The 15,359-nt window shown below is 49.6% G+C and overlaps 1 protein-coding gene across 1 annotated transcript; it reads right to left on the bottom strand.

The window, feature by feature from the left end:
• Positions 1 to 9,710: 9,710 nt before the first annotated feature.
• On the bottom strand, positions 9,711 to 12,483 carry BHLHE41 (basic helix-loop-helix family member e41). Its single transcript, XM_080706310.1, has 5 exons — positions 12,407 to 12,483; positions 12,195 to 12,258; positions 11,770 to 11,877; positions 11,361 to 11,472; positions 9,711 to 10,941 (listed from the first exon to the last, which is right to left on the bottom strand). The coding sequence occupies exons 1-5, from the start codon at positions 12,466 to 12,468 to the stop codon at positions 9,962 to 9,964; spliced, it is 1,326 nt and encodes a 441-aa protein (XP_080562436.1). The 5' UTR covers positions 12,469 to 12,483; the 3' UTR covers positions 9,711 to 9,961.
• Between the last annotated feature and the right edge of the window lie 2,876 nt (positions 12,484 to 15,359).

Below are 15,359 nucleotides of genomic sequence, written 5' to 3'. Positions count from 1 at the left end.
GAACTAAAGTAAATTTGATATTAACTCTATTGTTAAAAGAACTTTCATAATGCTTCAATATCATATTCAAGACTTTATGAAATAAAATTGCGCAATCAGCTATAAATCATGCTATTTCCCCTTTGCAGGTATGGAATGCTGTTTTTCCTCCTGACCACTTAGTGCTGACTTCTGTGAGGCGTTTATTCCTTGAGTTACTCAGTGTCTGGAACGTAGCAGGTAGGCACTCTACTCGATCAATGAGGGTTGAGGACATGGATTCATCACATGGACTGTGATCGTTCGAAAAGTTGTGTGGTGCTGTCTTTGGAAACAAACTTAAGTGAGAATATTAATAAGGAGTGATGCAAATTCGCTTATATATGGCATTTATTTATTGCCAGATACCATTTTTGCATTGGACAGAGAGCAACAAACAAAACAAAGTCCCTGCCCATCACTCTGGTGAGGAAGACAAGGCATTGTATGTCCATGTATACCTAGATACACATACTTTACGCGAAGAGGAATAGCTGCTATGAAGAAAAACAGAGCCAAGTAAAATTAAAAACGATGGTGGTGGTGGGGAAGGTATTTTATATATTGCCTATGGGATGCCTAAGAAAGGCCTATCTGAAGAAGTGGCATTTGAATAGAGACCTAAAAATGGATGGAGACAGTGATGTTGGATTTAGCTATTCAGATATCTGGGGGCCAAATGCTGCGGGCAGAAAAATGAATAAGTAAAATATTTTGGCAAAGAATCAAATCTGTCCTGTTAACTTCAAAGATTTAAGAGAAGGAAAGAAGAGAGAGGTTCACTTTGTCCACCAGGCATTCTTCATAGGAGCTGACTTTTCAAGATCCCATGCAGAGGGACATGATCACTAATTGTCATAAATAATTATTGGCTGGCAACAGCATAGGAATTTGTGAGGCTTTGTTACAAGCTGTGCACCACGAGGGGTGAAAAGTTTGCATGGGTCAGGTCTGTATCCCCAAAGCCTGGTACACAGCAGGAGCTGAACATATATTTTTGAGTGATTGAAGCTTATCTTTTTTACTACTTTAGAATATTATAAATAGCTGAGCTGTTACATGGATACAGAGTAATGTGGGGGAAGGAACATTTTTCAAATTTAACCTACAGAACGTAATGCATACATGTTTCAAAAGCAAAAAATGAAAAGGGCTGGGATGTAGCTCGGAGGTAGAATGCCCCTGTGCTCAATTCCCAATGCCTCCCCCAACACACACACACACACACACACACACACACACACACACACACACACACACACACAGTCTGTCCCCAGGGTGACACTCATTGTGCCCTTTAGACTGGAGAGTTTACACCATTCTGCAATGTCTTAGCAAATACCAGCACCTGACTTGTCCAAACCCTAATAGCAAGGCCTGAGATTTCTTCTCATCACATGACTAAGACTGAATCTGCAGGGGGCAGTGGTGGAACACCCAGGGGAATTCTTATCTAAAGGGCAGTAAGAATTCCAAATTCCAAAAGACTATTCATTTTAGACCATTTATAAATAAGCATGTTTGGGGAATTGTTTAACATGGTCACTTCAAAATGTCAAAATCTGAGACTTGATCATTTTTCCTGAGGAGTTTGTAAATGATTTTCTAAAAATACATAACGTACCAAAAGAAAAAAAAAAAGCATCCCTCAGCTGCTGGCTACATTACTTTCCTTCATTCTGTGGCACTAGGCAAAACCCATTAGCGCCAAAAAATCAATTTTTTTTCATTTTATACCTTGAACGGAAAGTCCCAATATATCTGATCACAATTAAACAACTCCCTTGGTGCCTAATTAGTAGGAATTCAATTTGCAAACCCCCGTGTGCGACCGAGAAGCCGCGAGGCCTCCCCCTGGCGCGGGTTCCCCAGACCTCAGCACTCGCCCGCCTCCCGCCCCCCAGCCGGGTTCCCCAGGTCCTGGCGCGGGGAGCTCAGGCCCGGGCTCCGCCCCAGCTCCGGCTGCAGCTGTCGACCTGACTCTACCCGGCGCCCAGGAGGGCCGCTCGGAAACTGCTGTGTCAGAACGGCTCCAGGAGTCCCCGGGGGCAGTGGCGGCGCCAGCTTTCATCCGGGAGGGATGACTGCCGGGGCCAGCCCGCCGAGGCGCAGCCGGGACGCGGAGACCGGCCGCAGCGCGCAGGCGCCCGGGGCAGCGCGCATGCGCGGAGGCGCGCCCCGCCCCCTCTCACGTGCGGTGCAGCGTGCGCCCGGGCATGTGCCGACGCACGTGACGGCGCGCGTCCGCGTCCGGCGGCGGCTCCCGGCCCGCGCGGCTGTACTTTGAACCCGGGCGTGGGAGCCGGGCGGGGCGAGGGAGGAAGGCGGCCGGGCGGGGGGAGGGGGCGGCCTCGGGGAGAGTGATGTCATCGGCGGCCTTATCGCTAGGCAACCCCAGAATGCTTCTCTCTTTCCAGTGCTCCGGGAAGCTGCGGAGACTGATGACAGTATTTCCCCTCGTGCGCCCTCCAGCCCGCGAGAGTGCTGCAAAGGCGAGCTAAGGAGCGAGGGTTGGCTCCCCGGGAAGCAGAGCTCGGCGGAGGATCTGTGATCGCACCCACCTGGGTCCGCGCAGACCTTCGGGGCGTGGACCTACACAGTCAGGTGTCTTGTTAGGTCACGTGCGGTGTGTGCAGCTGCGTTGCAGCTAGGCAGATAAAAACCTTCACTCAAGATGATATAGGCGTGAAAACCGAGCCTTGCATAAGTACTACAGAAAGAGAATCCGGTGTCTTTATCCCGTCACATTATAGGGGGTTCTCCAGCGGCTAGGAGTACCTGGTCTCCGGGAGATGGATCCAAGCTGAAGTCCTGTGAAAGCTAAATTTCGAAGCACAGCGAGGAAGGCCAAAGCTGCACATGGAAGCAAAATTTATTACAGGCCTCTCTGGCAGAAACTCCATACTGCTCAGCGCATCACGTTCTCTGTACACACCCATATGGAAAAGGCTCCAAAACTGAAACCCTAGCTAAAGTTCACAACGCCCTAAAAATACCCTATATAAAAACTATAAGCACGTGGCCCTCTTGCTTACTTGCTCAACTCTACAGGTTTCCTCTTTCCAGCCTTCTGAGTTTATTTTGGTCCTGGATCCTTTCTATAGGGAAACCAGCGCTCAAGCAGGACCACCCTGATGCAGAGGGGTGGGAGTGGGATGGAAAGCTCACCGTATCAGGTGGATTTCCAAACCAGGAAGGGTGCACTTTTCAATCCAAGTGCAGCATAGTATGGTTCTTAAGAGAAGCCCTTGAAAAATCACTCTCATGTTAGGATTATTGCATGCACTATGCCCCAATTTAGAAAATCTGTTACCATGACCTTCCAGCCTCAATCAGTATCTCTACTTTGGTTCTTAAGCTCTGGCATGGGCTAGCTCTGCTCATTCCATGAGAGGACCTTAGCCTGTCCCTTCCTCACTACTAAAACTGTTGTATTCAAGTAAAGAGTGGTAGACTCCTAACCGGCAAATCTGGTTCCAATCTTGGATCTCTTTTTCACCGAACTATGTGACCTTGGATGAGTTTCTTACCTCATCTTCCTCCCAGTGGCTTTTGCAAAACGGCCCTTGGGATACCATTTTTTCCCTCTATGGCTGCTCTCTTTTTCATGTCCTCTTTGGATACTGAATGGAGAACCTGGATCATCAACTGGTTACTCAAAAAGTCACCACTGGTTTCTTTTTTTTTTTTTTTTTCCAGGTTGGGTACTGGGGATTGAGCCCAGGGGCATTTTATCTGCAAGCCACACCCCAGCCTTATTATTTTTTTTTTTTAAACAGGATCTCATTAAGCTTCTGAACATGGCTTTGAACCTTGAACCTGAGATCCTCCTGTCAGCCTCTCCAATATAGAGATTACAGGGATGTGCCACCAAGCAAGGCTACTAGTAGTTTCTTTTATACAACAGATAGATGGAAGAGGTGAGACAGAGCTGCTTATGAAGTACTTCTGCTTTCCCCTCTCTGCATGAGATATCATCATGTGATGACTGCTATCAGATCTCCCTTCACAGTAGGAAACAGTAGGAAATGTCATGACTCCACAGTCCTGGCCCATAGTTCAGATCCTCAAAAAGAGATGGTGGTGAGAAGTAGCTGCAGGGCAGTCAAGTTCTAAAGACAGAGAAAAGTTAGGAAACCCTTGCTTAGACCTCAGGTCAGATATAGCAGTTGAACTGCAGGGCAGCTTAGGAAAGGGTGAAGTCACGCCAGAGTCTTTTCCTTGGAGAGGGCCTCAAGCTTTCCATGTCCTGTGCCTTTGGTAAAACCCAACAAACTCCCCAGGCCTTTTGACTCCACCTAGAGGAAGTTTCCAACCTCTCTACCCACCCGGCCATTGTGTCCACCAGGGCAAAGCATGTACTATGTTGCAAGGTAATTTATTTTAGAATGGTTCTGTTACCACCAAGAGATTTTGAGATTATTCTTTGATTCTCTGGCACTTAACACAGCTCCTTGCATATACTGGGAGCTAAACCAAGCCTGCAGCTGGATTGTAGCTCAGTATAGCCACACCTGCTCAGCACGTTCCAGGCCTAGGCTTGAACCCCCAGCACTGCCAAAAAAAGAAGTCCGAGTCTCCATCCCACTATTTATGGAATCTGTAAGCTCAAGAAGAAAAGGAGTGTGCTGCAGTCAGTGAGTGTGAAACTTTTCTCCAGAGGCCCTGCAATGGGTGAGTCTGAATACAGAGAGATTGCATCCAATCTTACACACTCGCCCTAACAGAAAGCTGTTGTGGATCCCTACCCAAAATGTCTAAACCCCTGGGGGCAGGAGAGGTTACACACCACAAGCAGGGACTGGAGTCATCCATGCATCAAAATGCCAAATCAGTTTTCACTAATGTCCCTTGGTGCCCTATTCTTATCAATCTGAGAAAAAGAAGTATTCACCAACCAAATTATTTATAACACGAATATTTGTTTATTGTTAGGGATAGACTACAACCACTAGCAAGTTGCAGTTATTTATTTTTTTATTTAGGTATTGGGATCTTAACCCAAAGGCATTCTACTTCTGAGATACACTCCCAGCCCCTTATTTTATCTTATTTTTTTTTATTTTGTTTTTGAAACAGGATCTTGCTAGGTTGCTGAGCATCTAAGTTGTTGAGGCTGGTCTTGAACCTGTGATCCTCCTGTTTCAGCCTTCCAAGTTCAAGGATTACAGCTGTGTGCCACCAAGCCCAGCTGTGTTTATTTTTATATAATTAAATGATGGAAAAATATATGATGTATCTGAAAGCTTTAAAATAATCTGATGAGCAAAAATAATTTTAAAAAAAGCCTGGGGTAAGAAATATGTCACAGAATCTAGAAGCTCACACAGTTTTCTTGTAGAAGAGCCCCTCAAGTCCTGTTTGAATCTACTCACTCTAGATTTAGACATATTCCAGGTGGCTGTGGTTTGGTTAAAGGATCTCCCTGCCCACAGTAAGTCAGAGGTAGCAAATTAGACAAGGGCTGGAGGATGCCCTCTGACCACCAAGAAATGACAGCTGACGGCTTGGCTATAAATAAAAGGACCGAAAATGCTGTAAGAAGCAGATATAAAAACTCAAGAATTTCCCTACGTACAAATACTTGCAGATAATATACCTGGTATAAAGGGATATTTGTAATGGTGGCCCCTGAATTACTGAGAAAGGGTACCTTTTTTTCAAAGACATGTGTAAGAGGATGCTATATAATACATTTTCATATGTTTTTCACTAAAACTAAAAAGAGAAACATCTGTACTTGAACACACAAGGGCCAGTTTGCTGAACTACTGTTTTATATGGGTACCATTAAATTTGGAATTTTAAAACATCAGCTTTTAAAAATGTATACTTTTATATTTTCTAGGAGTTTTCTCTGTATAAGAAATGTAATTTTAGGACAAATGTACAATTCCTAGAGTAGCATATTTTTCAGTACATGTACTACACACTTTTTTCATATAAATCCTACTGTAATCGCAGAAAATATGTGATAATTTTCTGTGTCAATCCCCTACTTACATTCTCCCCCGAAAAGCTGGGTCTGACTTTAGCATGCACTGCAAATCCACTTTGGACTCATTTAAAATAACACAGTGAGAACGACAGGCCTAAATATATTGATCTGAGTATCCAATAGATTCAGAAGTTTTTTCTTAAAAATATAGGTATCAGGTTGCTATCTGATATCAAATATCTTTATCATAATAGCACCACCAGCTCTTAGCACCAGGATGGTTTTAGTTCATTCACAAGAGCCCTGCTCATTTCTAGCTCAAGTAAAAAGCATTAGTCTGTTTGCCCAGCCGTGTCTTCCCAAAGTCTCCAGTGGAGATCACCTCCCATGGAGAGGTGGGGAACTGCCCTGAGACAGAGACAGGGATAGGCTCAGGCGCCTTCCACACCAGTACTGAACCCACCCTTGGTGATGTCGGTAACCACAGTTATGGGCTATAAGGTAACAGAGAACTAAGTGAGAGGTAGCTTCACAGTGGTAGGAACTAAAACTCCAGTCCTATTTACACATCTAAAGTTTCTAGTGCCTTGAAAAATGTGCTTAAGTCTAGCTCCTTTGTGGGGGCGGGGCAGGGGCATTTACCAATTCAATACAAAGTTTGCTGAAAACTGTATGTATGTAAAATTAATTGGACAAGTACCATACTCATAAAAAACACTGCTTCTTAAAGATTAGTATTTGTCTTAAACTGGAAATCAAAGCAATTTAGCTGAAATTTTACCACTGCAGAAATAGAAACCCGTAACTCCAGCCTTTTAATTCACTAAAATTAATCATGTCCAAGATAACATTTTAGATGCATTTCTGTCCTTCATTATTATCATGTTACTATATAGGCATCTGTACTAAATAATTGCCTCATAAAATCTGGTCCAACATCAAATTATTTGTTTTCTTACACAAAATTATACAAATGCTAAAATATCTTATTACTTTCTGATTTACTTTGAATCTATCTACCTACCTTCCTTCCTGTCTTTGTATTAGGGATTGATTCCAGGGGCATTCTACCTTCCAGTTATACTCTTAGCCCGCCCCCCCCCCCCTTTTAAAGTTTTTATTTTGAAACAGGATCTTGCTAGGTGTCTGACAGTCTCACTAAATGGCTGAGGCTGGTCTCAAACCTGCAATCCTCGCATCCCAGCTTCCCAAGTACTGGGATTTACAGGCGTGTGCCACCGTGCCTGGCTACTTTGAAACTTTTTTCAGTTATGAAAGTACTATTACTATAATAATGGCATTCAAATGTAACTCAAAATATTTAAAATGCTGTTTTCCCCATTATTCTGGTTTAGATGGATAGGATATTCTCCTAAGGCTTAACACGTTACTACTGCTCAAAACTCCTGGTTTTCTACGGTTCATTTTTATGTCTTTCGTTCCTATAGTTTTCTCCATTAAGCTTAAGGAATATGGCCGATCAATTCATCTTACCTGGTCCAAGATGCTGCAGTGGAGCAGTTCATTGGTAAGGGATACGCCTGGCTCCTAACGCTGGCTCCAGGCAGCTGTGTGACCTTGGGAAGATACCAGTATCTCTGAGCTTCATTTTCTTTCTTTTACAAAATCCAGGGAACTGGATGAGCTGTTCCTCCCAGCTCCATATTCTATGACTTGCAGTTCTGGTGCCGTAAGTCAGCAGAGGGAGCACTCTTTCTCCATCTTATAAATTTTGACTCATTTTCATTACCTTTCAAAAATCAAGGGGTTTGAGAACAATACTGAAACCTAGCCTTAACAAGGCTGCACTCCATCCGTATCAAGTCACAGTTTTGATCAGAAATTTGAGAAAGGTTTAGGAATTGTTTCTTGAATTCCAGGATACAGCAAAGTCCCACAGCACAACAACGATTCCATGGTTAAGAAGCCAAAACACTTGCAGGAATTTAAGCAGCCCTATGTGGCAGCAGTGTCTATAACCAGGACCCCAATAAAAAGAAAAACACCAGACCACGAAGGAGAAGCTGTTTGATGTCACAGAAGGAAAAACAATCCTAAAAACATTAGCAAATTTGGGTGAACATAAACAAACCACACAAATGATCGGTAGGTTTTTCTTCTGCAATTTTCATTAAGATGCACTGGGAACAAGCAGGTAGACACAGCCAGAGCCTGGGGGCTTGCAAGAGACTGAAAATGTGTGGTATCAGGCCAATGCCCGAAAAAAAAAAAAAAAGTTATATATCTGAGAACCTTAATGACTTTCATCCTTATAGTCATACATATCTTAAAACTGCATTCATTATGTCTTTCTTAAATATTAGACGATCTCATATCATATATAAAGTTTTTATTCCTTAGTAAGAATTTTAAAATCACAAAATAGTGTGGCAGTATTTAAGTAATAGAATTTATGGAGTGCTGAAAATACTAGAATATAAAGGTAATTTCTAGTTTATCTTCACATACTAAACTTTTCTAAACCAGCTGGTTTCTTGCAGACAGTATTTATTTAATTTTAATAATTTAAGACAGCATAAGCTTGTACCAAGCATAAGCATCGTAACAAAAGTGCAACATTTCAGCAAATCCTCCCCGAAGATATTTTAACTCAAAATATCATTAGCACTGTATTTTCTCCCTACAAAAATAGCATGTCAGACATCATTAATTGGATGTATTAACAACTATGTACATAAGAGCCATCTTGCAGGCTAAGAGTTTAACGTTGTTTAAACACAGCGTTTGAGGCAAACAGCAACAGCAGCAGCAAATGCACCAAACAGACTAAAAGCCCCAGATATTTTCTTCCCTCACAGTCAGACTGTTGTGTCTCACCCCTTACATAACATTCAAGTGAGATTTCTCACAGTGCTACCTTGGCAACAAACTAAAAATATCTAGACAAGGTCTTGGTTTAAGCCTTATTTAAAAAGCTTTCTTTGTGATTATCTGTTATCTGGTTTGGTCTCTAGAAAATACGTAAGAGTTGGAGCTAGGAAGGCCTCATTCCACGTCTTGACAGCATTCCCAGTCACAGGGGACCAGTTTAATGCTTTCTCCTCCGCTTCTGCGATCTAAGAAGAATATGGGCGAAATCAGTTCGGACTTGTTTCAAGTTCAGTGCACTTTTTTTTTTTAATGGTAAGATTGCAAAAACCTAGAAATATGATGGATTGAATAAGAGAATAGATGCACTTGAAATATATATAATATATACCCTGCATATATATTATATACGTACATTAGGGAGAAATCGAGCCAACTAACTCATCAATTTCTCAGTAAAGTGCGAGCAAAGGTAGTAAGAACGGTTCTGGCCTCCCCTGTCCATCTTCTCCCCGACTTGGTGCTGATGAGGGCCCAACTCCGCGACTCCTAAAACAAGTGCAAGTTACTAATAGATGCCATCCCAGCCGCTTCTGAATAGTGAGTGGGCAGCTGCATCTTCGCTTCTTTGAAAAATACCTTTCAAAAAGCCGAACATTACAAAACCTGAAGAACGGACTGCGATTCTCAAAGAGCCTCAGCCTGCTTGTGGACAACCTTCGACCCCAAGGCCCCGCGAGGCCCCACTCGCTGTAACAACTACTTGCGGCTCCCATGGGCTCCAGTGCGCGGTCCAGGGCATCAGCGCCTCTCCCCGCCTGGCTCAGGAGCTCACGCGGCGCAGACCCTTCTCATTTCTAGAATTAGGTGCCACCTTTTAAAGAGTAATGGGACAGGCCCAAAAGGAGGCAAAACTTATCTGGGGGACATTTAAAGAAAAGAAAGAGAACCCCTATGGGTCGCAGAGGCCCTCTGAGAGCTGGTGTAGGGGTGTTAGTGTGCGGAGGGTGGGGTAGTGAGAGCTTCAAATGTACACAGAACACCTGTTTTTTTTTTTTGTTTTGTTTTTCCGCAAGCCTGCCATGCATCTATTGCGCTTCCTCCCTTAAAAGCGCAGAGGGCCTTTCGACTGGAGCGTCCTGGGCCGGGATCTCCGTCCTCCAGGGGGCGCGGGGCTCAGGGCGCCTCCTGGGGCGGCGAGGGCTCTTCCCGAGCCGAGCCCTCGGGGCGGGCGGGCTCGCGGGGGCCGGCGCAGGGCAGGTGGGCGCGGCCGTGCGCGTGCGGGGGGCGCAGCGCCCCCGGGGCCGCCGCCTCGTGCTGCAGGAGGGCGGCGGCCGCCTTCTCGGGCGGGGGCGACAGCACGGAGGACAGGCAGGGGAAGGCGGCGGCGGCGGCGGCGGCGGCGGCCAGGCCGGGGTAGAGCAGCGGGAAGGGCGCGGCGGCCGCCGCGGGGTACAGATACTTCTCCAGGCCGCTCTTGTCCAGGAAGGGCTGCACGTAGGCGGCGGCGGCGGACGGCGAGAGCAAGTAGAAGGGCAGGCAGAAGGGGGCGGCGGCGGGCGGCGCGAAGGGCGCGCCCCCGCCCGCGCCCAGCGCCACGAGCGAGCCGAGCAGCGCGGCGGGGTCGCCCAGCAGCGCCGCGCCCCCCGCCGGGCCGCCCGCGCCGCGGGGGTCCAGCCGCAGCCGCTTGGGCGCCGGCGCGTCGTCCCCGGGGGGCTCCTGCTTGATGGCGACGCGGGCCTTGCCGCGCTCGCGGGCCGGCCGGGCCTCGGCCTCGCCGCCGTAGCCGCTGTCAGTGTCCGTGTCGTTCTCGGCGGCGAGCTCGGCGCTGGGCTGAGTCCGCTGGATGACCGGCACGCAGTGGGCCAGGGGCTCCAGCTTGTGCGCCGCGCGCTCCAGGCCGGGGGCGGCCGCGGGGCCGGGGCCGGGGGCGGCGCCCGCGCCCAGGGGGACCTGTTGAGTCAACAGCGGGGGCGCGGGCAGGAACTGGGCGGCCACGGCGTGCAAGTGGTTGATGAGCTGGACGCAGCGCGGCTCCCTGGGCGTCCAGCTCTCGAACCGGGAGAGGTATTGCAAGACTTCTTTGGCGCAGGTTTGAAATCCCGAGTGGAACGCATCCAAGTCGGACTGAATGGGCGACTTCAGCGATCGCTCCCCTAGGACGGACGGGGAGGTGGGGGCGGGGGCGAGAAGGAAAAGACCGACGTTAAAGCATCTGCTCGTCACGTGGGCCCCGCGCTCACTAAGGGATCTCGGCTTTTCCTCCGAATTCTAGTGATATAACCCACCGGTTGCGGAGGGCAGGGGTGGGGGTGGGGGTGGCAGGGCTTGGAGGGCGGGGAGGGGGGCGCTCTCCTCCGGGCCGAAAACCCAAAGTGGAGAGGGCGCAACCGCCACTTTAAATAAAAATCGGATTCCTCCGAGTTCCGCAAGCCTCCGGGATGCTTCGGGAAATGGGCGCTGGCCAACGACGGGGAAAGTCTGAGCCCACGCGCGGGGTGGGGGGGTCCTAACGCTGCTTCCTCGGCCGGCTGCCCCGCGTCCTCAGGTAGCCAGCCTCCCAGGACTGACTTACCATTCTGTAAAGCAATTATCTTCTGATGCTGCTGCTCGGTTAAGGCTGTTAAAGCTTTTAAGTGTTTCAAAGTTAATTCCAAGACCACGGCTTTCTCCAGATGCCCCAGTGTCTGCAGTGGTGCAGGAGAGAAGGGGACACTCGGTTACTTCAAAGCACACATTTGGCTGGGCTGGCACTTTAAAAAGAAGTATTACCCTGACACTTCTCTTGAGCTTTCCTCAAGACGGGTTATAAATGATTTCTTGCCTTGGGCTTGGAGCACCCATCCTGGGTCTGTGGGAAACTACACTATCGCCTAAGTTGTCAGGCCTCCAATATTTACATTTGCTCTTACATCTCTGCAAGTCGTACCAGGCTATCAACACGCCCTTGGAGAGCAGCAAAAGAATGAAATTGTGCATCTTACTGTCAATTTCAGATGTTCAGGCAGTAAATCTTTCAGCTGAGCGATGCATTCATTAATTCGGTCTCTTCTTTTCTTTTCTATTAGTCTGTGCGGTAATTTGTAGGTATCCTTAATATAAGTGGTGAAAGAAAATAAGCTAACATTCGCTTACTGGATATAACAGCCCTCCCTCCTCCCCCCTCAAAAAAAAAAATACTATGTAAGAAACTGTGCCCAAGAAACCTCTTTCCTCTGGACTGTTCTGAAAAGCAATTTAAATTCAGGTATGATGTCTAATATCCCCCCGAGAGTAGCCGGCAAGCCACTTAAAATTCACAGTTGGGGAAGCTCAGGGGCTGGAATCTATCTGCGGGCAGAGCTTCTCTGTGAAATCAATGGCCCTAATTAACTATCCAGGCAGGGTAGGAGAAACATCGGAAACTTACCTTGCTGTCGTCTCGCTTCATGTTCCTTTTGGGTTTACACATATACAGAGAGGAATAGTCCAGTCTGCAAAACAGAAATCAGCATCAGGCACCCATTCCGGGAGGGGCTTTGCCCTCGCCCGCTCCAGACCACTTTCCGGAAAAAAAAAAAAAAAGAAAAAACAAAAACACCGAAGCCTAGAGAGAGATTCGCAAGGGTGCGTGCACCTTACCCTATAAAATCCCTATGTTCCAGTAACTGTCTCTCTTGCAAATGAGGGATTCCTTCGTCCATGTTCAATCGCCGTACGTCTCCTCCGTTTCGATTCTGGGGGCTCTGTTTTATAATCTGCGGGACGGTAGGTAGCCTGGGGAGATCCTGGGGGGAATCAGTGCGTCTCCAGCCTCCCTCTTCAGTGCAGTGTGGAAAGTGAGCGGCCGGCCCCCACCCCCCGCGCCCGCTCGCACACCCGCGCGCACACACGCACACACTCGCGCCGGCCCCGCTGCGCGGGGACTGAGTTCGCTCTCGCTCCGGGCAGTGTTTGGCCACAGGGCACGCGCGTCGCCGGCCAGACCAGCACCAGCTCACGTGCGGAACGTACCATCGGCGGTGCAGCCCGGAGGGGGGCGGGGAGGAGGGGCGCCGGGAGGGGGCGTCCGCGGCGGGCGCCGCCGGGCGGGGGCGGGGACACCTGACGAGGGCCACCGGAAAGGAGAAACCGCCCGGGCCCGGCTCCGCACCCCCGCGGGGGGGGGCGGCCGGGGCTCCCCGGGCTCGGGAGCGGCGGCCCCCACGGCGCAGAAACGCGAACGCGGCTCCTCGCCTTCCCACCGACTGCGGTGTGGGGCTGGACGGGAGAACGCGAACGGGATTCGCGATGGGGGAAACTTCGGCGCCGGAGGAGGAGAATTCGGAGACTTGTTTGCGCACCCGTCCATCCATCAGCCGCAGGGGAGGGGGCCCTTTGGCGCTGGGTGCGGGTGGCCCGGGGAAGGGGGCCGCCTGACCTCGCCCCCTGAAGGGGTTAGGATAAATGCGAACACAGTCTCGGGGCAGAACGTCGCAACCCGGCGGTGTCCGGAGATCCAGTGTCCCTGGCCGCCCAAACTTCCCGCAGCAGCCGGAATTGCGGTGCCGCGGGTCACGGCGGCCGATGGCTACGCCCGGGTCCTCGGGGCTCCGGGAGGAGCCAGCGGGGCGGGATGGGGCGAGGAGGGCGCGGGGGGGGGGGGCGAGCGGGCGCCGCGGGAAGCAGCGCGGCGTCCCCCCCCTCCCGCCCCAGCTCCGCCGCCCTCTGCGCCTCGCTCGGGCGCCCCATCCCCCGTGCCGTGAGCCACGCCAGGAGTGTGTCGAGCCCACGTTTACTACCGCTGGCATCTCCGGAGCCTCCCTCCTTAATCCCGTCTCCAACGGGCACCAGCACAGGGCCAGCAACGTGATCCGACCTGCCGCCGCTGCCACATCACTGCGCGGGGCGCCCGTGCGCGCTCCCTGCGGGCTGCAGCCCAGGCCGGCGGGCGGCCACCTTCCCGAGCCTCCGGGGCGTGACTCACGCCAGCCAGTCGCCGGGAGGTGCCGGCGGCGCTGCCCACGCCCCGCGCTGCGGGCGGCCGGGGGTGCGGGGCGTCCTGCGGGGCTCCAGGGCCTCCCGCCCGCCGCTCGGGTCGCCCCGGGTGGGCTGGAGAGGGAGGCAATACTTCCTGTATAGACGCATAGACACATAAAGCGCAGGCATCATGCACCGTCTCTCCGGGTGATTTCCGAAACATTTCATGTTGCCCGCAGCACGTGAACCAAGGATGGAAGGACACCCAAAGAACACGCTCCGGAGCGCAGCGGGGGCCCGGCGGCCGCACGTGTCGGCCCCCCACCCCCCGCCCCAGGCCGCCGGGCGCGGGTTCCCGGACGGATCTGGGTCGCGGGAAGCCGCGGCTGGGAGGAGGTCACGTGGCTGCGGGAGTCGTGTCTCCTCCCCGCCTCCGAGAGCTGCCGGGTCGCGGCCTCGCCGGGCGGGCGCTGCTGCAGTCTCCAGCCCCGGCAGAGATGCGCACCGCCGGCCTCGGCTCACCCCGGCGGGCGTGAGGAGCCGCTCCTGGCCCGTTCAATTCCCAGACTCTTTCTGCCTCTCACCTTCCTCAAATAAGGAGATCAGACAGACAGGCAATTTAATAATGATAAAGGGGGGGGGGTGTTGTACTTGAAATCTCAGTCTGATCGCTTTCTCATTTCCAACTGGCTGATTAACTTCCTTTGATGGGGAGGGCATGCTGGAACCCTAAAGTGGGACAGTCCTGCAAGTCTTATCAGTTTTTCCCTATTATTTTTAATTGGCCGAAATGGGGTGGGGAGGGAATGCAGTTAAGGGTAATAATTTCAAACATTAATTTGCCAGTTCTTTTTACAGGGTTCGGAATGTTTGGAGTAGGAATGGGGTGTGTTATGTATTTCAGAGCTCAATTTTACTTGAAAATTAAAGGTTAGAGTAGTGAGAAAGGAATTAAGATGGGCCCCCAGCATTTTGGCCTTGTCAGTAGAGAAGAGACCAGGGGAGAGGAGACCAAGGCAGACCTCTGAGCAGAGCAAACCTCAGGCCAATCAAAATAGGCGGAGCCTTGGGGACCAAGGGTGGGTAAGTGAGCTTGGAAACCTTGCAGGAATCCAAAGACAGAGGCAGCCTTGCATGGTGACCATGCCTGTAACCCCAGTACTCTAGAACCTGAAATATAGGAGGTTTGCAGGTTCAAAGCCAGCCACAGCAACTTAGTAAAACCTTGTTTTAAAATTTAAAAAACCTATATATTAATATATGTAAAATAATACATGTGATATGTAATATATATGTATAATGTATGTATACATTATACATGTAATATGTGTAAAATATGTGTAATATATATGTTCTACATATATATATGTTCTCTCTATATACATATTATGTTCTCTCTCTCTCTCTCTCTCTATATATATATATATATATATATATGTTCTACCTCTGAGCTATACCCTAACCCCATATATTACAATAAACATATATAATAAATATATATAATAAAAATAATATATAACATATATGGGGTTAGGGTGTAGCTCAGAGGTAGAACACCCTTGGGTTCAATCCCCAGTACCAAATAAATAGGAAGGGAGGGAGGGAAAAAGGAAGGCAGATAGGCACTGGCCTAGGA

Source organism: Muscardinus avellanarius (assembly GCF_963383645.1).
Source record: "Muscardinus avellanarius genome assembly, chromosome: 11".
Taxonomy (NCBI): Eukaryota; Metazoa; Chordata; class Mammalia; order Rodentia; family Gliridae; genus Muscardinus; species Muscardinus avellanarius.
Note: the sequence above shows the minus strand (reverse complement) of the source record. Positions and strands in the feature narration are given on the sequence as shown.